The following is a 24,749-nucleotide window of genomic DNA, read 5'->3' as shown; positions in this document are numbered from 1 at the left end:
TGAATGAAATTTCGAGTTGCCGTATGAGAAAATTTTTGCATCTGTCACTTTTACGTTGCTATGTAAATCCACAGTTAGTGTAACCGTAGTTTAAATACCTTTAAGCGAAAATGCCAAATTGTTTACAAACAGTTAAAAAAAACCTTTATCTACCAAGGTGAAATAATAGCAGTGAAAAGTGCTATTATTTCGCCATCGGTCGATAAAATAGCTTATTCACCTCTGTCCACTTGTTTATTTAGACACTCGCCTTCGGCTCTTGCAATAACTCCCCAAGTGTCTAAATAAACATGTGGACAGAGGTGAATAATCTACTATTATGCATTAAAACAATAAAAAATAATAATATCAGAACAAAAAAACGAAAAACAAAGTCCAACAAAGACTATAATGTGCTGATTAAACATAGTAAGTTGGCACAAAAATTAAACAGGGAATATGATGAACTCAAACAAACTATCGAAGCTTTTGGGAAAAGATAGAAAACTCTGTGAAAAAATCAACAATCCATAGCCTACGAAGTTAACGATAAAAATAATGCAGTGTAACTACACGCAGGCAAGGCCTATCCTATTCTCGATAATTTTTTTAAAATAATTTTGAGAATTTTTTACGACTGAAGAGTGATATCGCTAAAACTTGAGCCAATTTGATAACAATGGTTCGTCGATCCGGGCAAGCTATGTCTCGTTTAATTGTCGTCTTTCAATTCTAAGAAATGCTTTTCATTCCCGCCACAAAATTTCAAAATTAAAATCTACAATAAATAAAGCTAATCATATAAGACATAGAACATCAATGCACAGGCCGAACTGCAACAATTTTATCCGCATTTCGCATTCGCCTTGAAGGTCTGCTCCACAGCTGAATCAGGCAAACAAAAAATATCGTTAGGCCAGAACCTATAGCAGCATAAATTAAAATATTTGCTATGAAGAGCGGTGTAAACATTTTGTCATTTAGCAGCTTAATCATTTTGTCATTTAGCTGCGTACCCTGCGAAAAAAAAATGGTAATTTACGATTTACAATATGTAGACTCATAATATACAACCTCCTCCACCCAAACAATTGGCATCAAGACTGTCTTCAAATTTTTTGTAAAATCAACTTTGTCGACCTTTCGAACAAACATATTAAATTGGGCTCGTTTGTACCCTCTTAATGGGTAGCCGGTATTCTGTATTTGAAAGAAATATCAATAGAAATTTGAGAATCTAGATCTTCGCGTGTAATGGTTTGTGTAAAATGAATGTCCAAAGGTATGCACCGAGTCGCCGAATACTATAAAAATCAATATGATTATGTTTCTGTATCGGTGTTTTTATGGATCAAAAATATTCAATTCAATTATTATATTCAATACAGAGAGTAGTTCTATAGTAGTTTGTCCCGACCCTGCATTTTGAACAAATTTAACTCGTAGAATCGAATTCTCGGTATTTTTTGTTTGTTACATAAGATTTAGCAAAAGAGGTTTTAGGTTTTTACCAACGTATTTGTTTGTAAATAGATATTTGTCTTAAGAGGCATGACCACGGCTGAAATTATAGCCTTTTTCAAAAAAGTACAACTCAATTTTCTAGAGCTGGTCAAGCTGACACAACCAACTATATCCTTTATTGAAAGGTAACCTCGAAGGTAACACATCTCTCTTCTGAAACTTAAAGTCGTACTTTTTGGTAAAAGATATCAACGAAAATAAAATACGAAACACACAAATGTGGGCTATAATTTCAGCTAAATGGTCATGCCTCTTAACGAATAGACTCATACTTACCGGTTCTATGTCAACGTAAGTCATTGCGCGTTCTAGATCAGGCTTCAATCCTTTCACTGTCTGATATTCTGGAGCAGCCTCTGTCATATGTGGCATCGATAAAATAATTGGTGCTCCTTATGACGAATAAACAGAGAAAAATAATAGTTTTACTTTAAACGTGAAAACTGCTACCGTATATAACACATTTAGCTCATCATCATCTCATATCGGTCATAACATTTTTTTTTTTTATTTGTCTTTGGTGTAATAAATAGCGCCGAATTTTAATTCTTTAGTATCTCATTGACCTTTTAGATCATTTTCAAAGCTAATAAAAAAGAACGTAAAATGGTTATCATCGATTCATCATCTGAAAACACATGATAATTAACTGAAATCGATTCTTCACTTGTCTACAATTTTGATAAATTCAAATTTGTGTAAAATCGAGCGAAAACATCACTTTGAGGATGGACGTTTAGAATATTAATCAATCACAGCGTTGAAGCTGAGAACACACGAGCAACTGTAATGTTCGATGCTATAGCAATACACACTACATTCACTGTTCACACTCTAGTGCGAAATAGCACTTGTACTAAAATCAAACTTTTAGTACAGAAAATTTGTATGAAAATTGCTACGATCGACAATTTCAGTTGCTCGTGTGTTTTCAGATTAAAACATTGGGTATTTACGATCATGGTAAAATGACATCATGTGAACGTAAATTCTGTCTCCTAAGTGATGAAAACGATTTTATGGAAATATTTGCTGTTAGAATTTTTAACCCGTTTATTATAATTCACATAAATAAAATCTAGTCATAATATCTAGCCAAGCATCTTGCACATTTTTTTTCTCGTCTGAACACTTTCGATTTCAATGAACGAAAAGATCAAAGAGTCTATCGAATGGAGTCTTTGTTGTTGTTGATGTTGTTGATGTTCGATGGTATTGTATATGTTCTGAAGATGTTAAATTTCTGTTTGATGTTAACGATGATGGAGCTCTTGTAATTCTGTTGTTGAACATCGATACAGAATTATCGTGAGTGTTAATGGATTGATTGATTGATGGTGATTTCGTTGTTGTCGTTGTTAAACGGTTGCTGTAATATGCAGGAAGAGACTGTAATGTTGTTGAGCTTGGCCTTTGACCAAAGATTGATTGATATGTTATATTAGAATTAACTGCAGCTGTTGTAGATTGCCGTATAAATGGACTAATTGATGTTGCTTCAATTGAAGAAATGTAGACGTCAGGTTGTGTAGATGATGGCTTAGTAGTAAATTTATTCTTTTCAACTGTTTCGAATTGTGATTTCGTTGTCGATGTCAGTGAGCTCGATGAAGATATTTTATTAGTGGCAACAGAAGGTTCTTCTGATTTCCGCTTAATTGATTTAATAGGAACAAAGGAGCTAGAGATGTATGGCGTTTTTGTGGATGACGAGCTAAGTGGACGTTTTGTTGTTGTAATCAAACTTTTCAAAGTAGTTGGTGGACGTGTTCGGAATCCATTGAAATAAATATCGAATAAGCTTTGAACTCTTTCGCGTTCACTAAGTATGGTCGACGTCGAACGATGTGTCGCTTCTGTGGTAATTGATGATTTTGGTACGAATTGATTCGAAACTGTTGGAGCTCGTACAGTTGTTGGAGCTCGTACAGTTATTGGAGCTCGTACAGTTGTTGGAGCTCGTACAGTTGTTGGAGCTCGTACAGTTGTTGGAGCTCGTACAGTTGTTGGAGCTCGTACAGTTGTTGGAGCTCGTACAGTTGTTGGTGCTCGCACGGTTGTTGGAGTCGTAGTATACACTTTTGATGTAAAAGCGTTTGTTTCTGTATTATACAGCAACTTAGGCGCACCTGTACTGGTTGTCGGTTGTGTTGAATTAGTCGGTTGTGTTGAAGTTGAGTGAGTTGTAAGTGTACTCGGCTTATCACTTGCCTTTGTAGTTTCAGAATTGATGATATTCTCATGAGCCTCACTAATCTCTGGGCTATGCAATTTTGATGAGTGCTCGGGATCTTTATGAAAAAAACTTGGAGCAGTCACAGCTGGTCTATGGTTTAAAACTGCTAGTGAATTACTGACTTCATTAAAACAACCATCTACGAATGCATCAGATTGGCCTTTACAATAGGGAACATAGACAGACCATGCGTTAAAACCATCTCCAGAAAGCTGCTCATGTTCATCGTATATTTTTTTCATGCATTTTACATCATCAGTTATGTCAGAATCCTCCAATTTCGCACACGAAAGTCCACAAGCACGACCCATACCCGGCGGAGAGCACCAGTAAATATCACTAATTTGAAAGATTCCATGGTCACCACTCCCATCGATGTTCAAATGACCTACTGCTGATGTATTGTACTTCGATTCATGATATGCAATACAAACGTATGTTGGTACAAGTTCTATTGGAATTTTATGTTTCTGATGCAATTCTATTGCAAGCTCACAACGTTCAAATATCTTCGTTTCTTCCGGATAAGATTTAACTTCATGACTAGATGTTGCTCCCGATTTCAACTCAGCATCGTACGAATATGGATCAACCGAATTCAAATCACTATAATCAAAACAGCCTTCGATATATTGTTCTGATCGACCTTTGCAATAGGGCCTGTATACGGACCATGCATTGAAGCCATCTCCCGAAAGCCGTTCGTGTTCGTTGTATATTTTCTTCATACATGCAACATCGTCACTTATATCAGAGTCCTCAAGTTTTGCACATGATATTCCACACACCCAACCTCTACCGGGCGGCGAACACCAATAAATATCACTGATTTGAAAGAGTCCATGATCGCCGTATCCAATTGCCGAGGTGTTATAATTTGATTCATGCTTTGCAATGCATACCCAAGTAGCGATTTGATCTGACGGTAGTTGATGGACATACCACAATTCGCGAGCTAACTCACACCGATCGTAAATTCGATTCTGTTTAGTCGCAATCGCTTTTTTCGCAGTTGGTGTGCTACTCGGAATGTAGTCAATATCGCCGACAAAACAATCGTCAGTAAATAGCCCGTCATAAACATACTGGCATGTGTTTTTGTACGAGGTCCAAGCATTATATCCATTCCCAGAAATTCGCTGGTGTTCGTTGAATATATTCTTGATACATACGAAATCATCAGCCAAATCGTCGTCGAGTAACTGAGTGCATGAAATTTCACAACCATTTTTTTGTTCTTTAGATGAGTTACACCAGTAACGGTCACTGATTTGAAACATTCCATAGTATCCAGTACCATCACTGTCGTAGCCGATGGCTTCACTATCGAATCCTGATTGATATTGTGCTATACAAGCCCATACATTGATTTCCGACAGCGATAGCTTATGTTTGTAACGTAAAGTCCTTGCGAAATCACAACGATCGTGTATTCGCGCACCCGTTATACCGATTAACGCAATCAAACCAACTATTATATGAAGTGGAAGCACGAACATGCTTGAAAATTTCCGAAAAAATTGAAATATTTAAATAAATAGAATGAAGATGCTCATCGTTCGGAGTTCTCAACAAGACTAACCATGTTATTAAGATGCACGACCATCATTATAAATTGTTTATTTAATTTATTGATCGATCGTTTTGGTTAAAAAAAAAGTTGGTAAACGACTTCATTTTCATACGAATTGGTTTGTTAGACGTTTTTTTTTAATAGTTTGTTTATCATACATTCGTACAACGTAAACGCATCTTTTTACTATACGTCTGAGACGTTGAAGGTGGATTAATTTATCGGTAATTAAACAGTTACGTAGAAAATTATATCTGCATTCTAAACACATTCACCTTTGCTAATTAATTGTACAGTGAAAGGAACTAAATTTCCGACTAAATTTCTGTTCTGATGTTCTATTCTTTGTTGAATATATAGTCGACAAATAATCAATGAAATGGCTAATCATCTGTTATCGGCTCAGCATCAATGGCACTGGTAGTGAAATATTATGTTAAAGTGAATCAAGTAAATGATTTCGTAGCACTTTTGATACAATTTAAACAACTGAAGTAACAGATTTGCCGTTTTTTTGTAAATGATAGGTTTTCAGAGCGAGCCAGAGACGAGTTAGACGATTTGTTTATAGTTTTCCGGGTAAACAAAGTTTTTTGTGAGGAATCAAGCAGGAATCAATCAATTTGGAAATACAAAATTGAACTATAGTAGATTCAGGACTAAAATGCGATTGTAATGCTACCGGACGTATTTTATAACAAGGTAGAAATTCCGAACAATAAATTTTTCAAAAATTATTTATTTACAACTTGTCTCTACACAATCACACAATCAACTTTCAACAGCTATGAACATTCCGAACAGCACATTAATTGAAAAAAACAATGTCATCGTTATCTGCTGGTTTACTTTTGGTAGTCGAGACAATTTCATTATTTTTAGTAGTAGATCGATTGTCGTCGTCATCACCGAATCGCACATCAATACTTAATATATCACTGTTGCCCAAATAACATTCGCGCAAATAGTTCACATCCGCATTCTTACATTCTGGCATCCAGGGAATCCACGCACTAAATCCATCTCCCGTTCGTTGCTTATGTTCGTTGTAAATCTTTAACGCGCACATAATATCATCTCGAATGTCGTCGTCCATCAATTTTCTACATGATATTTCGCACATTTTTCCAGAACCTTTCGCATCGCACCAGTATTCATCACTTATCTGGAAAATTCCATATGATCCGACACCGCCTGGACTCAAATAATTTCTGGCCGTGTCTAATCCCACTTGCTGTCCAATGCAAACCCATTTGTATAAATTGTCTCCCGTTATATCTGCATTCTTTAACAGTTTCGCCAGTTCACATCGATCTAAGATTTTCGCGTTTGTTATAGTTGAACAGAGTAAAATTAAAATTGCGACTAATCGAAACATTTTATGGTTTGACTAAATAAACAAGCTAATAAAAACGATCGTTCAAGCACTAAAACGAATCGCAGACTGACAGTGTAACATCGTCGTATTAGGAATGCGAAAGTATAGGGATAGAAAATCTTCTTGTATAAGATAATGACGAACCTACAATAATAATATGGATCGTTTCATCGTTGCTCGTAGACTTTCATTTATTCAAATAAATGAACGTCGACGAATATACCGACAATGCAAAATCTTTTCCTGATTGTAACATTTTCGAGCGCTAGAAATATAAATATTGAACTTGAATTGAATGAAGAGAAACCATGAAACGGGCCTTGTTTCATCAATTTTTCAATATCAATTTTGTTTTACGATAAATACTTCGTCGATATGGTTTGCAATTCGCAAAACCAGTATTTTATTAATGATATTTGTTCAGAAACAATATTTGTACAATAAGAAATTGTCGACAAGTAGTTTTAGTTGTTCTGTTCGTTTACATTGAATCGTTTTGACTCAATCACAACAAATAAGTAAATAACGACGATAATCACTGATCTACTCACTGATCTATGGAATCGACTTTTTTAGAAGAAAGGAACGGAAATCTATGAAAATAGTTTTTGTGACTTTCAGCATAACTAGAGAACATATGAAGTGCTGCCTACACTCACAGAACCTATAGTTGTTAGCCATTCACACTCGTCATGTCAACAGTTTTAATATCGGATCTATTACTTCATTTGATATTTTTAATATTTCCAAGAAATTGATTTCAAATCTTTTACTTCATTTCTCTGAACATGTTTTTATAAATTAGTCATCAGCAAATACAGCCTGTCCTGGCGTTTATTTCTGAAGTCGTTATTGATAACAGATGACTCAACAGCTGTGATACATGGATGATATAAATGATTTTTCTTTATTTAACTTCCCATTTTACAAAGCAAAATCACCTAACATTCTATCTGTTGTGATGGTTGCACTATTTGATTTGTTTCATACGACAAGCTACAATCATCCAATATCGTCCGTTCACACTCTTTCATATCGATCAGACTATTTGACTCGTAAAAATCCTTGAATTCGGTACTCCATCGTCCATTGGCATCAAAAATTTTGCGGAGGCAATTTATGTCATTTCTCAAATGATCGTCCAACATATAATTGCAGGAAACATTGCACACGCTCTCAGATGAATCTAGCCCGCTAGACGCACACCAGGGTTCGTGAATGGCGAATAGTCCGTAGTATGTTTCATTACGCATCGTAACCAAGAACTGATTATTATATTCACTGAGTGAACTGTAACATATAGTCGTGCGAATCTCTGTCTCAAGGAAGCCATTCCCAGACAGTTTTTGTGCTAATTTACATTTTTCGAAATTTCTTCCATGACAAACCGCAATAATTACATTGAACAACAAACTGTATTTTAACAAAGAACTACACACAAAATAAGGTAACATTGTGACCGTTTGCAACGACTGACTGACTGATTGTAACTAGATGATAAAACACCTTAATCCACTGATACATTCCGATTGTCTTATTGGACACAATTATTAAACGGAAATGAGATAATAGCCAAGAAATGCATCTTGCATTCAAGATCCAGGTATATTCGAAACATTAAACTTTCATCAAATAGAATTATTTCGTTAGGAAACTTAATTTTCTAACCTTGACCGCATTCAAACAATAAACTACAATGAACAGATATGTAGAGTTTGTGGTATACATAATAAATGATAAGATGCATTGAAGACCTAGGTCAGTGACAATATTTTCAATTTAATATCGTGCGAACTCATGTGCTCAATGTGTGTTAAGGAAGGAACACTAAATTATTTATCAAAAATAAGAAGACTCACCGTGGCATAAGGATAAATCTAGAACTCCTTTGTACAAGCAGCCATCGTCGTATTTTGGAATTTCCTCTAATCTAGTAATACAGAAGCACTTTGTGGAATATTTTGATCCAATCTTATTGAGAAAGTCATCGCCTGTTTCAAAACGATAGCCGATGATTTTCTGATAAGTAATCGTTTTTCTATAATACAATTGCACGGCGCTACATCAAGTAAACGAAAATATTTTGATTCTAATAGTTGGTTTTGGTAAATTGATTTTTTTATTCTCACCGGCAAATATCAGTAACATAAACGTTCACAGAACCTTCCGGCTTTAAGTGAGGTGGAAACAACACGCCGTCGGTGGCTTTTTTAAACATATTACAACTAGAAATAGATTTCGTTTCGTTGGTCCACAGTGTTAAATGTGGTTTTCCCTCCCATGTTAATATTCTTGATGTTAGTGAGGAATCATTAAATCCTGAAAATATTTTGTATTGTCCGTCGTGTGTGTTATTTTTCTAAAAAGAAAATAATTGAAAATTAATTTGGACCAAGTTCAGGCACCAATTGTAAGTTGTTTACGTAGTAAAAAAATGCGAACTTAAAGCTTCCATCGTTGACTTTTCGAATCGCTTTTATTTGTCGGCGTTTGACAATATCTTCCACTATTTTGCACACTAAAGCTTGTATCTCATCACCTTTCAAACAAAACGATACTCCATCGAAAAAGTATTGTTTCGGTGTGGTTTGGATGTAAAGTGACGATTGATTCGGAAATATGCGGAAAATGTAATTGTTTATCAGTCCCAGTTGTGAATTAGCAATATCTTCGGAAATTTGTAAAACTGCCTGCAAAATGTTAAATTTGGTAGAGATAAAGTAGAGAATCGCTTAACCTTTGAGAAAGGATCAATAACGGGACTAATCATCTGTGCCAGCAATAACAAAAGTGAGTGTTGAACTCCGGTTAACGAAGTCTTACATAGTGTCTTGTGTTCAGCCAACGCACTTGAAGCATAAGTGATCATGGGAGTCAGCTGCAGAAAGTTATCTATTTTACATGAAAATGTTTTTACGTTTATATGATACACTGTCCAGTTTCAGTACTTTAGAGTACCACTCATGCTTGCATGTTTTAAAGATGTAAATAAAGACTGCGTGCTATCTAACAAACAAAGCAACACGACAGAAACAATAAAGTGCGAGACAAGTTATTTAACTAAGAAGAAAGGATTTGAACAAATCCGGTTTTCGTGTGAATTTTGTTGATCCGAGGCTAAGCCGAGAACAAATAACACACGGAAAAGTGACTTCATTTATATCTAACGTTATACGTATAGTAATTTGCTGAAACAGAAGCAGCACAGTTATCGACACATAAATTATTTATCAGAGTATCAACAAGCATAATCGAAAAAAAATGAATGTCAGCCTAACAAAGCAGATAAATTTAAAACGTACACAAATAGTATTCCTGACAAAATTACTTTTCGATTTCCTGACATTATTTCAATCAGACGCTTTAGATTCCCCACAATTGGTGTTCGGTCAACTCTACCATTCAATGTATTTCCTATTGTTTTTACAATTCGATTTATTTCTTCATCTTTAATTTGAAGAAGAACCTGCAATATTCACATTATCATTAGTATGTAAAATGGAAAGGAAATTAAAAGTTTAAGAGTTGGTATAATTCAATATATTTTACATATCTCCACTGTAAAGTCCAATATAACTGTAAATGTGAAGTGGTATCTTTTCAAGAACATGTGGTAAGCTACATTCTCCCCTTTGTCTGGAACTATACGCCACCTCGAACCGAAATACCACTTTACAGATCTAGCTATATAACTATAATGAGAGAGGTAATTTGATATCTCGTATCCAGATGAGTAAAAACATTCGAGGGCTTCAGCCCGAGGTACTTTTTTTCATCGCGATACGAGATATCAAATTATTTCATCATTCTTGGTTTACCAAGCGCAGAATAGTGCTTTACCTTACGAGCGAGGTAAAGAGTTTTCCCTAGGGACGGAAACTTCACTTTACCTCACTAGTAAGGTAAAATACTATTTATGAGAATGTCCTCCTTATAGTTGAGTTCTAGTCGAGATCTTACTTCTTTTTTGTAGTGCTTTTTTAAAAAATAGCCTAGGTATGAACTTTATGTGGTACTAAGACTTCACTTCAGCAGGTACAACGTCTGCTATAATACGCGATTCGCAGAGGGATTTTTAATGATCAAAAGAAAGGAATCAACAAACGTATGCTAGGCACTATAAACTGTTAGTATTCACTTATGGAACTAAACTAGAAATGCATCGATGTTTTCGAGATCTATAATTCGGAATTGTACTTACGTTCATTGCAACATTTAGGACCACAATTTTATCATTTTCTCTGCGCGGATACGACAACTGTCTGTCGAACTTATAAATCTGCTTGGAAGTGTACGTTATGTCCATTTGATCTTTCGAAATTTTTTCCACATTCTTTATTCGGTATTGCCTTTCGAGAATCGAAATGATAGTAAAATGGATAAAATGCAAACTTTTCGGGACGAAAATACTTGTAAACGTATGGACCGATTTCCTGTACAATTGGCAGTGCACCTTTGTGGACCTCATTCGCATTCGTTACATTAAAAATGAAAACTCTAAATTCCATGGGTTGGGGTAGCGTATGCCACCTTTGAAATTGTTCGGAATTTTTGTATAAAATCACATTCTGGAATATGGAGAAATATTCTATTGGCGTTGGCTTTACATCCACATTTACACACAAAAATGCACTAAAAATACCAAATCAATTAATTTATCCACTAAATATGGCATTATGATCCATCCTCCAATACCAGCAATTGCGATCGAAAAACCGCAACATGCACCAACTATTCGATATTTTTTAGGAATTTTTTTCAGAAACACCATTGTCATCCAAACACAAACTACGAATGTTCGTGTGAACGAATAATTTTGCATCGATATTTATACGGATTCGTCAATGGCTAAATGTTGAATGATTTATGTCATGACATAGGTCAGCGATTTGGACGATCACAATCTCGTGCTGTCATCAGCATGTTTTATAAATCAGGTGAGATTATGGTTTCGATAATCCATTTAATTGTTAGGCAAACGTTGGATATTCATGTCATGTTACCTACGTTTTCATGAACAGGAAAGAGTCATAAGCGACATGAAAGCGTCAACTTTTTGCTTGGCTTTTTCATGAAAATCGCAGACATATCTGGCTAGTTTCTACGTACGTTGGGCAACAGGGTCATTTCGATGACTTCGCATGATGATGATGATGAATCATTCTAACTAAATTTTCCCTCTTTTTTTTTACGCTGAAAATTAATCAAAAACTCTGCGTCGTTCAATCCTCAATTTTACGATTGATTAGGAGACTGAACAATGGCTGGCATTTAACTTCATAACTTCACCATAATTAATTATTACGTCACTATCTGAGGGGTACCAAAAATACTCACCTGGTCATTTTCACGTTATTTTTGTTCATTTTCGATCTATTTTTGTCATTTTTGGTCATTTTGTGACTTAATATGTGTACGGCCGCCAAGATCGTCAATATTGCTCCTTCGGACGACTAGCAGGGTAAACTGGTTGATATACTTGGATAAAACAAAACAAAGAGTTCAGTGTATGCAAAAATTCGTGTAATCATTACGCAAAACGAAGGTGATTTCCTTCAGTTGTTAAAACCTAAGACAATATTTCCTTCAATTTTTACCGGCCGATTTCACACCTCTAGACGGTGAGGTTTTCCTGATAACCCGGAAACAAGAAAATCAGAGCGATTTGAAAGCAACATTTGCAAATTCATTTTTGATAGATGCTATTCGCACATTGTATTGTACGAATAGTCACTTTATAATACTGCCACATTATGAAATAGAGTTACTTATTTAAATAACCAACTTTTTGAATCAGTTATTTACTTTGTCCTTATAATCTGCCATTTGTGACGCATTTTTTGCGTGTCGAAGCTGTGGTGCTGAAAACAAACGAGACATTGAAAACGTGTTTTGGGTCTAGTTTTCATTGACAGATGCAGCAATCGCAATTTTCGATAGAGAAATTTCTAACTTTGTATGCTTGCTAAGAGGACCGAAAGTAAAGCTGTCAATTCGCGGGGCGAAAGCTTTCGCTTTCGCCCCTTGAATTGACATTTCTTTACTTTCGGTCCTCTTAGCAAGCATACAAAACTTAATACGTAACTCTTTTGGCCTACTCAATCGATACGTAAATAACTATTATTTGACAGTTGCGACAATTTCGTCATGAAAACAAGGACCAAAACACGTTTTGAATGCCTCGTTTGTTTTCAGCATGAGCGTTACCCCATCGATATCAGTTCTTTTCCCAAGAGCCTTTCACACCGAAAATAATTTTTAAAAGTTCGTTCGTAAAAATTGCTATTGAAATACATAAATGTAACGTATCATTGCATATTAATTCGGTAAAGTTAGAAATAATTTTAAATGATTAAGAAATTCTTCTTACTTGTCAAAAACTTTGCAAAATTAGATCTTTACGCGTATGTTGTTGAGATCTTCCTTCTATTTCATTAAAACAAAAAATTTATTGTTGCATATCCCATTCTAAATACAGGCAACTTTATTCATTTAGTCAATATTCAGCATGCAGGTATAGTTCGATAGGACCATTTAGTCAATATTCGGCATGCAGGTATAGTTCAATAATACATCCCACACCTAATTTGAAGATATAATTCAGCACACAGCAAATATATACCTGGGAACCTCACAATATTCCTACGAGTTGTAGGAACTATATTTTGAAAATATTCATATTAAATGTTTATTGTAATACAGCAGCCGGGTACATTATTCAGTCTGCAGCAAATATGTGCAGCACACAACAAATGTCGAATTTGCCGAATTTTCCGTGTAAATAATTGGTGGTATTCAGCAATTAATTCGCGTAATAAATGAGAACAGTTTTTTTGTAGAACGATAGATTAAAGCTACCAACGTACCAATGCACGCGTGTACCAACTTGTAAAAATCAAAACCCACCGCTGACCGGTGGCGACTCGCTTGACGAACGATTAATGAGAGAACAATTTTCTTACTTTATTGAAATAACTTCTAATTCAGAACCAGTCTCAGAATTAAAATAATCCAATGACATTGCTACATTTCATAGAAAATAAATTCAATTAAATATTGTTGCATATCCCATTCTAAATGTAGACGACTTTGTTCATTTAGTCAATATTCAGCATGCAGGTATAAATATTCCTGTGTGCTGCATAAAGCAAATGTAACAATGGTTCGAAATAAGACTGTCACTATATACAAGCAGTATAGCAGCAGTGGTAAAGTCGTTGGTAGTCAGAAACTGAGGTTAAGCATCGATGTTCGCGGTCAGCACTTGGGTAGGTGACCAGAAAAAACGTAAGCAAAACTTAAAAAAAAAAATCTCCTAACAATTTAATATGAATTTAAATACAAATCTACAGCTAATAACAAATAAAAAAAAATTTAAATTAAAAAAATTGAATTTTTCTAAAGTTTTTTTTTTTAAGTTTTGTTTTGCTTTAACGCGAAAATCGAAAAATAAGGTTGTTTGTTGAATTCTAAAAAATGGCGTCATTTTATATTACAACTAAAAATTACATCCATCACCCAACAACAATATTCATCTGACGGGCATTGTATGATCCTCAGATCAATATGCAGCACACAACTAATGTGCTAGAATCATGAAGCTGTTCCCGATTTCTTCGTCTGGGGTGCATATATGAGTTTTCCGTGTGCTTGACTTTTTCATGAAAATCGCTGACATTTCTACCTATGTTAAGCAATGTGTTCATTTCGATGGTTCATTTCGATGATGATGATGATGAGTTTTAAAAAATTCTACAATTGATAAAAAGACTAAAATTTCTGGCATTTAACTTCTTAACTTCACCATATTTTATTGATTTTTATGTGGAAAAATATAAACTTCATTCATGAAATGGAAACAAAAGATAAAAATTGACGAAAAAAAAAACTGAGATCCAATACCCAACGTTAATCACCCCATTCGATTTTTATTAATTTAAACTTTGAGATAATTTCATTGTCCCACGAATTGCCAACAATTTCTTTAAACTTTTCCACTGCATCATATATTGGAGGAATGGGATGACCATAAATGTAGAGTTCCAGCTCGTCGAATTGTTTGATTCGCTTCTCGTTCGTTTCAAATTCGGACATGTAGTCCTCCAAACAATAGTCCAGCGAAATTTTCATATGCGCATCATAGTTCACCTGACCGTTTTCCGTCTTTATTGTATTGAATTTGGCCTGCTCCAGAATTTGATAGAGCAGTGCTGCCTCAATCAATTGCAATTTTCCGATCAACGGAGTCAATGGAATCAAACTGAATATGCAGCGAGTGGTCATTTGCCGCGGATAGTTTTCTTTGTGGCTTAAGCATTGCTGCGAAATAGGTCTCGGGATGTGTGTACTGCACTTCAGTAAATTGCATGTTAACGATGGAAATAAAGCTGCGATTCGTCGCAACGTGATCGATTTGTTACCGCCAATCAGATATTTATACTTTAAATATTCCACATCCTCCGATGGGAAACTTTGTGCATTTTCACAAAGATAAACTTGAAGCAGCTTCTGTAAAATTAATGGGCCAGAACTATTAGCAATGTTACAGGGCGAATGGAAGCGTTAAAGACATACTTGTAAGTCTTGAAAGAAAATTACTGCATTCGGCTCCAATATTCGCAAGCATTGCAAGAGTTCACTTTTATCAAAATTGTCCCTTGTCGGTAAGACATCGATGTCCTGTATTTCCACATTCGGTTTTGGTTCATCCTGGCATTCAGCTTCGACCAAACTCTTAATTTCGCTAAACAGGTCGTCGACCTCAGACTTTGACAATGGGCTGAGTGTGTTCGCCATTATTTCTGTAGAAGTAAATTGAAAACACAAAATTGTAATTATCTAAAAATGCAAGACATAAACAGTAGATGCCTTATCAATAAACGAATTAAGTGTAATCAAGAAGCGTCAAGTTTCGAGGCTTTAGTGATAAACGCACAACGAAAACAAGTCATCTATCATTACAGCATAAACAAAGAGGCCAACTGTGGATCCTGTGGATTCATCAGCCTCCGAATATTTTCGATGTTAATGCTAGTAGCAGTAATAGAAAAACATTAGCCAGCTGTCAGTTTAAACTTAAAAAAAATATTTTCTTTGAGCCAGTGACCAACGTTGGGTTGACCTCTAGAAAAAAGATGGAAACTTCATGTTCTCGGGTAACAACACCATCGAAATGAAAGCTCCAACTTTATGATGATTCCTAGGTCTTCCCAAAAATGATTTATTTCTACAAAATCATAAAAAACGAAATACTTCCCAGTTTATCTATCATGGTAGTTTAACGCGTGTCGTTTTTGCTCGTAAATATCGGCATGTTCTTTCCTTTATATTTTAGAATTTCTGATCTCGTGATAAACGACAATGATTTATAAAATTGCAAATTTCAGCGCCCATCTTTGCGAATTTTAACGATATACATTTACTTACCAGTTGTTTGTTTACTGATGTAAAGAGCGAAGTAATTACTGGACAGTTGGAATCGGCTTCACTTTCAACAGCTTGTTCATTTTGGTTGTTGCGTCAACTCTTTGTCTCCTATAAATACACAATTTATCATAGGCGTGCTTTTACTACAATGTTCAGTCGCCTTATAGTGTAATCAGGGAATCTGCGCTTGTCGACGCTACACTGAAAACAACTCTTGTGGCCAGTCCTACACAAACGATCTGTTTTCTTTTGTACAAGTTTCAAATTAACCTGTCACAGACGGCAAGCATATTAACAGCTTTACTGTTCAAACAATTACTTCATTTGATCGAGGATTTTCAGAGATTGATTTCAGAAATCTATTACTTTATTTGTTTTGAACATACGTTTTGCTACATAAAACTTCATTAGTCAGAGGTTGTCGTTTAGTATTGCTGTCGTTGTCGATAACAGCTGACAGCCGTCTGTAACAGGTCGTGTCGGTGTTCTGTTGTAGTGTATGTGACCTTTATCTAAGTAAATGTTGACGGGGGTACTCACTCTTGCAGCTTACAAAAATCCAAAGAATATCTATGGGAATTTTGAGATGATATTATTAGAGTACACAGATTCTACTGAAGTTTTTCAAGAAGTCAATTTGAAGATCTTTTGGCTGTTCTTCGAATTTATTTGCAGAAGAAGTTTTAGATATCGATAACATACTAGACAATGATGGAAGAAAAGTTGTATTTCGAGGGTGTTGTTAATTAAAAATTGTATAAACAAAACCAAATTTAACCTAATATCCCGAGAAAATGCAATTTTCAATTTTTCTTGCCGAGATAAACTCAACGTTTTTCAGAACAAAGGCTTCCAAAGTCTTAGCGGATGGTAGAAAATGATAATTTTCTCGCCTGCCAGTGTTATGAAATAGTTATTTGTTCAGTAAGGGAAGAAAATAGGAAATTTAACAAAGAGCAAAAATGGAATTTATTATTTCTTCTCGACGTGAACACAACATTTTATCACATACGCGTGGTGTTCGGATGTCAAAATTACTTCACTAGAAGTTTAATTCAAAAATTACACTTCAGTTCTATGTTGTTGTTTCGTTTTCGCTCATGTGATAAAATAGAGTACACACTTGTCACTATCAGTCTCGGCAAGCCTCGACTTCTTCGTGACAAGTGTGTAATATATATTTCATGCTTGCGTTTTATTTTGAGAAAATACGTATTTTTTTCCACTTTGAAGAAAATATTAGTTATTTACGTATGAAATAGTACATTACTGTCTTGCTGGACAATGTTTGTTGAGGCGTGTGGGAAGGTTGTTTTTCGAGCCGAATGCGAGAATAACATCCAACACGCCTCAACCGAAAATGTCCCAGCAAGACAATACTTTGTTGTCTAGCGACCATAAAATGCGAAAAACCGGTTTTGAGTGAGACAGTAATGAGACGCATTTTCACTGTAAGTAGTTTTTGGGCGATATTCACTACTCGACACTTACACTAATTGTATAATTAGTCTTCGACAGATTTGGGCATGAAAATCAATAACACACATCATATAGCAATGACAAAAGCGTCAGTATATTTGAGAGTGCGATGGGCGGAAAAAATTAATTGTTCGTTCTAATTGGCACTTTGAAATATTTTCTATTTAAAAGGGATTTCTTTAACATTGGATAATAGTACATTTCGTACCTAGGACTAAAAGTCTTTTTTAGCGTCTGAGAAGTTTCCAGACAGAGCCGAAGGCGAGGTCTGGAATCGAATACGCTAAAAAAGACTTTTAGTCCGTGGTACGAATAGTATTTTTTATATTGGACGGAGAACCCTTCGGGTCCTAGGTATGAAAAAAAAAACGATTTCTACCCGACTTGAACAGACTCGGGCAGATGTTGTAAGCTTAATGAATACTGATTGTGAAAATCACCAAACTCTCATTGATCATTTGGAACAAAACCAAATTGAATTCTTCGTTTGTTCGATGACAATGTACATTTACAGCAAAAACTTCGTTTTGGGTGGTTGACATGGCGAGTACGTGTTGTGACCCGTCATGTCAGACTACCAACAAGGAAATGGGGGGAAATGTTCATTTTCTTGTAAACAGATAAATTAGGTGAAAACCTTGGCGTCACACACACACATACCTTGTAAATTTGCAAACAAGCAACTGGAAAAGAAAGGAAATATTTCCTAGACTCTTTCTTTCAGAAATACAAGGTAGTTGTCACTGCGTTGGCGAATTTCTTTTGAACTAACAACTTTGAGTTTGCGGAATCTTTGACCCTTCGAACGGTGGTTTGCTATGTTTTTCTCATTAAACATATAAGTTCTCAACAAAGATATTGAAAAGGTAATGGACATACATGTAGGACTTCAGGTGAGAATATTTTTTCTCCAACAAATTATTTCATTTATTTCCATAACCCTAAATTTGTATCTGTAATAATCGGGAGGTTATTACTTAGTTTGTAACTCGTGATGAAAGTAGAACTTTTCAGGACACGTCGTCGTAACGAAATAGTACATTTCGTACCAAGGACTAAAAGTCTTTTTTAGCGTGTGAGGAGTTTCCAGAACGAGCCGAAGGCGAAAGTGAAAAATGCTATTATTGATAAAATGCTATTATGTCAAGGCCTCATATGCGTATTGATATTAATGATATTCACTATTACAAATTGATTTTCTTAATGAATATGTTCAGTGCTATGACGTAAGCCAGATCTATAATTACAGAAAACAATGAATGTTTAAGCAGCTGTCAAAAAACTTGTACGCGTCGAAGTACGGCCATCCTAGAAATGAGGTTAAGTAAATATTGTGAATGGGATTTGCAACAAACAATTTGCCTTTTCGCTATTTTATATAAAAGAGCTCCGTTAAGTTACAGTTGCAGTTCAGTCTCATCTTTTCGTAAGGCTTTAACTACTCTTTAATATGGATCTTTCGTTACAATCCATGGCAATATTTTTGTTGGAAGTTTTGCTGGCAGCTCAAGTAAGTATCTTTATGCGATAAAGAGACTCATTCTCATTCGTTTCAGTGAATAAATTCAATTAAATTCATGAAGTGTAGTAGATTACATTGGATGCTGCAAAGCGAACAATTTTGTGATTAGAACAAACTAACGAGTGTGTTTGAACAACAAGCTTCGCTAACTGTCTTTTCGACAAGTGTTGAGTTTTTAAATGCGAGCCGAAGGCGAGCTATATACTCTAATTGAAACGACAGTTAGGGAGTGTTCATAAATGACGTTCTCATTATTTTGGTGTTTTTGACACCTTTTCCCACTTTCTGCAGTTTTGAATACAAATTAATAGTTGTCTGTTATTAAGTGTCTGTTTTCACTGACACTTCCTCCCGCCAAACGCAGACGTTATTTTTGAACTATTCCTTAATCCAAGCAAGACATATTTTGCCATGGTTTTTCGTTGATTTTCTGTTTTTCGATATATCGTGCGGGAAAAAACTGCTTTTCTTTACGTTATTGGAATTACATGAATTTTTCCATGACTAATACGATGGATCAAATTCAATATGGTGAATGTTAAGTGTGTATGTTTTCAATGTCCGATGCAAAAAACGTTGAGGAAAGAGCGATTTCAAATAAAGAAACTCCCCACCTCTCAATGATTTTCATTGAAAGGTGACTTTGTCTATATTAAATCGCTATTTCCTCCGGCTTGTATGGACAGACTATACCTAGTTTGTACATTCATTGAAAAAACACCCTAGCTACAGTCGAAGAAATTTAGTTTTCGGGTTTTCCAAAGGTATTAATCTTATTTAACCCACACTTTATCCCACAACAATGGAATCCACAAATTTAAATTTAGTTAACTCAGCGGTCGCAATGACGGCGCTGCAGTCACGATTTCAAAATGTGATATAGGGTGGATAAACTAAATTTTGGTTTTGGTTACATTTTCTCTTGGTTTTTAATTATTACATCAGGCTTCTAAATTAAGAGTACCTTTATGCAATATAAACCGTTTAAGTTTGAAAAAAGATGTTTTGTATCAGTGAACGATATAGGAAAGCGTTCAGTACGTCTCAACATACAAAATAACGTAAAATATAATTGTACATTTAGCCACCCTACGTCCGTCATCGCTTCTATTGTCTTCAAAAACATATTGTGTGCTTGTCATGATATGTATCAGACGTTTGTTTATTTATGTGTCTCATCTAAAATGCTGGCCAGCAAAATTTTGATCATTAAATTCAACGGCAAAATTGATCTAAATGTTAAAGTAATTGTGAATAATAGTGAAGTTAATGTGGTTTTGTTTTCTCTTCATAAAGGAATTTGCATCAGTTCGATGTAAAGTGCGGAGCACCATTAGAAAAAAAAACTTGTCGCTGAAGAATGATCAAAAAGTTGCTGGACGCAGTAGCTACAATTAATGCTTTGCAGGATATAGAATAAAAATTAGAGAAACACCAAGATGCAACACCCATTTGAAATCTTCACAATCATCATTTCAACTAAAGGCTTTTTTTTAAACGAAACGCAGATTCGGAACATTCTTTTTCGCCAAATTACAATTTGGCATAGGAAATAAATTCAACTCTTTGTATAAGTGAAGCTCATGATTGAGCTCAATCATGAAAACAGAATCTGGTCAGGAATAAGATAAGAATATGAATATATGACGAACTTCAAAGTTCCTGATTTATAATCCTGAGATGCCTGCTCATGCAATTATGCGATTTACTGTTTCCAAAGAATTTTAATATCAACTTTTAGACAAAATAACAATTTCCAAGTCTGTTTTCTATTTGATTTATTTGATGTATTTCCGACCTCGTTCTAGGGTAATAAAATTTTCTGTGGATTATTTGTAACTTCATGAAAATATTAGATGGAAAACCTCAGAAACATTCACATAAAAATTATGCTTTCCTAACTAATGTTGAAATAGCCTTTTTGCACTCATTAGGAACTTAGGAAAATAACTACTGGGCAGTCGAGACGGTTTACTTGTAGTCCGAAATTATATTTTGGCTTCGTAGAACTCAGATAAACACAAGAGAGAGGAATTATATGATATGCAGTGCATACTGTCCCGTACAATCTTTTTCTAAATAAAAGTTATAGTCAAATCGACAATATTGTATTATTTGGCGATTTGTCATATTTTGGAGTTTCTTCACACTTTGGCGACTTTTCTTGACAATTCATCATATTTAGTTGATTTGTTAAATCATCAAGAAAAGTCTCAGAAGTGTGAAGAAACGCCATAAAGACAAATTTTCAATTCTCTATGATCCTTGGAGTTTCTTTACTCTTTGGCGATATTTCTTGGTTTTTCTTCACATTATGGCGATTTTTCTTGTTGATTTAACAAATCAACCATAATGATGAATTGCCAAGAAAAATCGATAGAGTGTGAAGAGAAGAAGAGAAAAATCGCCAGAGTGTGAGGAAACGCCAAAGTGTAAAAATACGTTTTTGAAATGTCTCTACATTATCTTTCGTAAAATGATAGTGTCCTCGGGATCTTTCGTTAAAGTATGAATTCCCTAGGATCGAACAAGATGCTGTTACCTGACGTAAAATAAGAGTTTCCTTAGGATCGAACCAGGCAGCATTTCGTAACTTTTATAAAAGGATAGATTCACTAGCTTCGAACAAATAACGCCTTTTAGATAAATTTCGTAAAAGGATAAATTTCCAAGGATTTGTTTAATCACCACGAAGAATCGCCAAAGTGTGAAGAAACGCAACAAAGACAAATTTATCATTCTTTGTTTTTGTCGGCGTTTCTTCATCCCTTGCCAATTTTTTATTTTTGGCGATTCTTCATGGGAATCATGATTAATGACGGCTACGAGCTTTAGCGAAAACGAATGAGATGTTCCGATCCGAATCTGCGAGCGAACTTCCGTTTCGTTTAAAAAAAAGCCTTTAGTTGAAATGATGATTGTGAAGATTTCAAATGGATGGCTCTTGGTGTTTTTCTAATTTTTATTCTATATCCTGCAAAGCATTAATTGTAGCTACTGCGTCCAGCAACTTTTTGATCATTCTTCAGCGACAAGTTTTTTTTTTTCTAATGGTGCTCCGCACTTTACATCGAACTGATGCAAATTCCTTTATGAAGAGAAAACAAAACCACATTAACTTCACTATTATTCACAATTATTTTAACATTTAGATCAATTTGGCCGTTGAATTTAATGATCAAAATTTTGCTGGCCAGCATTTTAGATGAGACACATAAATAAACAAACGTCTGATACATATCATGACAAGCACACAATATGTTTTTGAAGACAATAGAAGCGATGACGGACGTAGGGTGGCTAAATGTACAATTATATTTTACGTTATTTTGTATGTTGAGACGTACTGAACGCTTTCCTATATCGTTCACTGATACAAAACATCTTTATTCAAACTCAAACGGTTTACATTGCATAAATTTACTCTTAATTTAGAAGCCTGATGTAATAATTAAAAACCAAGAGAAAATGCAGCTAAAACCAAAATTTAATTAGCCACCCTATATCACATTTTGAAATCGTGACTGCAGCGCCGTCATTGTGACCGTTGTGTTAACTAAATTTAAATTTGTGGATTCCATTGTTGTGGGATAAAGTGTGGGTTAAATAAGATTAATACCTTTGGAAAACCCGAAATCTAAATTTCCTCGACTGTACCTATTACGCCAACTTCATGTTTGTTAAGTTGCTGAAATCAATGTTATGTGAACAGGTGGTAGCTATAATTTTTTCCGCTTAGTGCTATAGTGACCTGATTATGTAAGGACCTTGGAATATGTCAATATTTCGCAATCGCAATATTCTACACCAGCAAAAAAGCCATTGAAATAGTAGATTACGTTGGATCCTCAAAAGTCTCAAGTGTGTTTTTCCAGCAACAAACTCCAACCTTTTTGACAAATGTATGTTATAATTTCACCGAAGCAGCCTCGTAATATAACACTTAGTTTATTATTTTAAATCTCATTAATGATGAAGGATACAAACTGACATTATCCTTATCCTTTCTGAGTTTCTGTCTTTGGAACATTTTAACGAAAATAGGTTAGAAATATCTGAGTCTAATTTTAGGCTAATTGAACAAATATCTATAACATGATGGTTGTGTTGTATATGAACTGTTTATTGAGATATTTGAAAATAGCTTTTTGCTATATAAATGTGATTTGATCGATTAATTTCTAAAAATTACACCTATTCCTAGTACAATGAAAATGAAGAGCGAATAATTTCAATATATTAATTGTGTCAATAAAAATAATTTCAGCTTATTAACTGCGCACCGCTTGGTGGACTTCCCCTAGACGGCGCACTCAATGCTTTGAAGATAGGTTAATCACTTCAAAGTAAGAAAAATGTATTTTATCGATTATATAAGCAGAAAATAAACTTATTTGGCCTAAGCGTGAATTGTTTAACCTTCTTATTTACTTATTTATGGTAGGTATGTTGTCAACCGCATCAAATTAAAAGCAAGGAAGATTTTCTCGTTCATCATTTATAACACGGTATTCTTCCCGTCGCGTCACTTCGGACGGTTTTACCACGTAGTCTCCGAGGTAATCCGAGGTAGTCTGATTTTCAGTTCAAGGAATTCTAAGCATTGCCTTGTATGTGTATGCGCGTCTCTTCTTCTATAGTACACATGATCAATTAGGAGTCGCAATCCATTCGCAATCGCGTTGATAGTTTTGTAGATCTGGTTGGTGAATGTATCGATATGGGATCAGATTTTTGCTGAACAGAGGCTGAAGATAAAGTTGATAAATCACGCCTTAAGTGCGGTCGAAATTCAAAATCTTTCTCACGCAAGTCTTTCTAACGCAGCGTCATTTTCATACAAGGAAGCGTTGAAATGTATTTTTCGGTTAACTTTTTCATCGAATCGTTCATTTGAAATTCAAATTTTAGGAACGCTTACGGCGTGAATACTTCGCACTTATCTTTAAGTAATTCATCCATCGTAATCGATGCGGAATACTCTGAAGCAATTCACCAGTTCTGAAGATGACTTTTCCCGCAAAATTTGTTGCAACCGTTTCTTGATGTCAACATACACTCGCAATGAGAGCCAAAGACCGGTGACGACCGTTCCACCATGTTCGGTCCCTTAATACCATTAGCAAGCTCTGCTATGAAATGCAGCATATATCATTTTCGTCGCGCTTCTTACCATTCACTTTCACTTTAATAAAGTCCATCTTGAGGTAAATTGAGGTAAAAAACTATTTCGGATTTTAGTAGTTTCACTAAGGAATCACTAGAAGTAGAAGGAGAACAAGTAGTAAGTTATTAACAACGTCAATAATAGAACATTTGATTTTCAAAAATAACGAATTCTAATTTTCCGAGCTATTATTAAAAGGAAAATAACTCTGTTTTGTACAAAGGCCTAATTCCAACAAAAAAAAAACTCTTAAAAGGAAAACTACACTGATTCGAAGGAAAAGTTTATTTTTCCAAACAATTTATCCTCTAAAATGGAACTCGGATGATATATTATACCAAGACGATATTATCGTTTAACTGGACATCATTACCTTCACATGATACAAAAAAATGAAGTCGGGTCTGTATGGTATCATTGTAAAGGTAATCAATCCACTATGTGACATATTAACAAAATGGACAT

At 34.9% G+C, this 24,749-nt stretch overlaps 4 protein-coding genes and 1 long non-coding RNA gene across 6 annotated transcripts; 1 reads left to right on the top strand and 4 right to left on the bottom strand.

The window, feature by feature from the left end:
- Positions 1–581: 581 nt before the first annotated feature.
- Positions 582–11,528, bottom strand: LOC119073500 (sensory neuron membrane protein 2). Its single transcript, XM_037179015.1, has 9 exons — positions 11,333–11,528; positions 11,101–11,258; positions 10,892–11,039; positions 9,114–9,380; positions 8,820–9,049; positions 8,550–8,749; positions 1,780–1,895; positions 1,054–1,179; positions 582–996 (listed from the first exon to the last, which is right to left on the bottom strand). The coding sequence occupies exons 1-9, from the start codon at positions 11,510–11,512 to the stop codon at positions 796–798; spliced, it is 1,626 nt and encodes a 541-aa protein (XP_037034910.1). The 5' UTR covers positions 11,513–11,528; the 3' UTR covers positions 582–795.
- Positions 2,378–5,332, bottom strand: LOC119073456. The gene has a single exon (XM_037178951.1). It carries the CDS (start codon positions 5,236–5,238, stop codon positions 2,644–2,646), a length of 2,595 nt encoding a protein of 864 aa, XP_037034846.1. The 5' UTR covers positions 5,239–5,332; the 3' UTR covers positions 2,378–2,643.
- LOC119073652 (lysozyme c-1-like) lies at positions 6,032–6,771 on the bottom strand. Its single transcript, XM_037179251.1, has one exon. It carries the CDS (start codon positions 6,688–6,690, stop codon positions 6,121–6,123), a length of 570 nt encoding a protein of 189 aa, XP_037035146.1. The 5' UTR covers positions 6,691–6,771; the 3' UTR covers positions 6,032–6,120.
- A 2,946-nt stretch (positions 11,529–14,474) lies between the features above and the next one.
- Positions 14,475–16,243, bottom strand: LOC119073607. 2 transcript variants are annotated; one of them, XM_037179182.1, is made up of 3 exons: positions 16,117–16,243; positions 15,265–15,491; positions 14,475–15,198 (listed from the first exon to the last, which is right to left on the bottom strand). In XM_037179182.1, the coding sequence occupies exons 2-3, from the start codon at positions 15,484–15,486 to the stop codon at positions 14,599–14,601; spliced, it is 822 nt and encodes a 273-aa protein (XP_037035077.1). In that variant the 5' UTR covers positions 15,487–15,491; positions 16,117–16,243; the 3' UTR covers positions 14,475–14,598. The 2 variants fall into 2 exon arrangements, with proteins under 2 accessions (XP_037035077.1, XP_037035076.1); XM_037179181.1 differs by having other exon boundaries at positions 14,476–15,198; positions 15,265–15,503; positions 16,115–16,240.
- Positions 16,244–18,989: 2,746 nt separating this feature from the next.
- On the top strand, positions 18,990–23,529 carry LOC119073684. Its single transcript, XR_005087064.1, has 2 exons — positions 18,990–19,105; positions 23,385–23,529. It is a non-coding gene; the product is annotated as an uncharacterized LOC119073684 (long non-coding RNA).
- The last annotated feature ends 1,220 nt before the right edge of the window (positions 23,530–24,749 follow it).

Source organism: Bradysia coprophila, unplaced genomic scaffold, assembly GCF_014529535.1.
Source record: "Bradysia coprophila strain Holo2 unplaced genomic scaffold, BU_Bcop_v1 contig_138, whole genome shotgun sequence".
NCBI classification, from domain to species: Eukaryota; Metazoa; Arthropoda; class Insecta; order Diptera; family Sciaridae; genus Bradysia; species Bradysia coprophila.
This window is presented reverse-complemented; position numbering and strand designations above follow the sequence as displayed.

What these genes read in the sequence shown, in the direction of transcription:
- LOC119073456 (XM_037178951.1), bottom strand. Translation starts at nt 5,238, where the DNA reads ATGTTCGTGCTTCCACTTCATATAATAGTTGGTTTGATTGCGTTAATC.
- LOC119073652 (XM_037179251.1), bottom strand. Translation starts at nt 6,690, where the DNA reads ATGTTTCGATTAGTCGCAATTTTAATTTTACTCTGTTCAACTATAACA.
- LOC119073500 (XM_037179015.1), bottom strand. Translation starts at nt 11,512, where the DNA reads ATGCAAAATTATTCGTTCACACGAACATTCGTAGTTTGTGTTTGGATG. An exon ending in TGGATAAATTAATTGATTTG is followed by an intron (nt 11,259 to 11,332) that starts GTATTTTTAGTG and finishes TCCATATTCCAG; the next exon opens with AATGTGATTTTATACAAAAA. An exon ending in CTTACGTTGACATAGAACCG is followed by an intron (nt 1,180 to 1,779) that starts GTAAGTATGAGT and finishes TTTCAAATACAG; the next exon opens with AATACCGGCTACCCATTAAG.
- LOC119073607 (XM_037179182.1), bottom strand. Translation starts at nt 15,486, where the DNA reads ATGGCGAACACACTCAGCCCATTGTCAAAGTCTGAGGTCGACGACCTG. An exon ending in TTTTCTTTCAAGACTTACAA is followed by an intron (nt 15,199 to 15,264) that starts GTATGTCTTTAA and finishes TTAATTTTACAG; the next exon opens with AAGCTGCTTCAAGTTTATCT.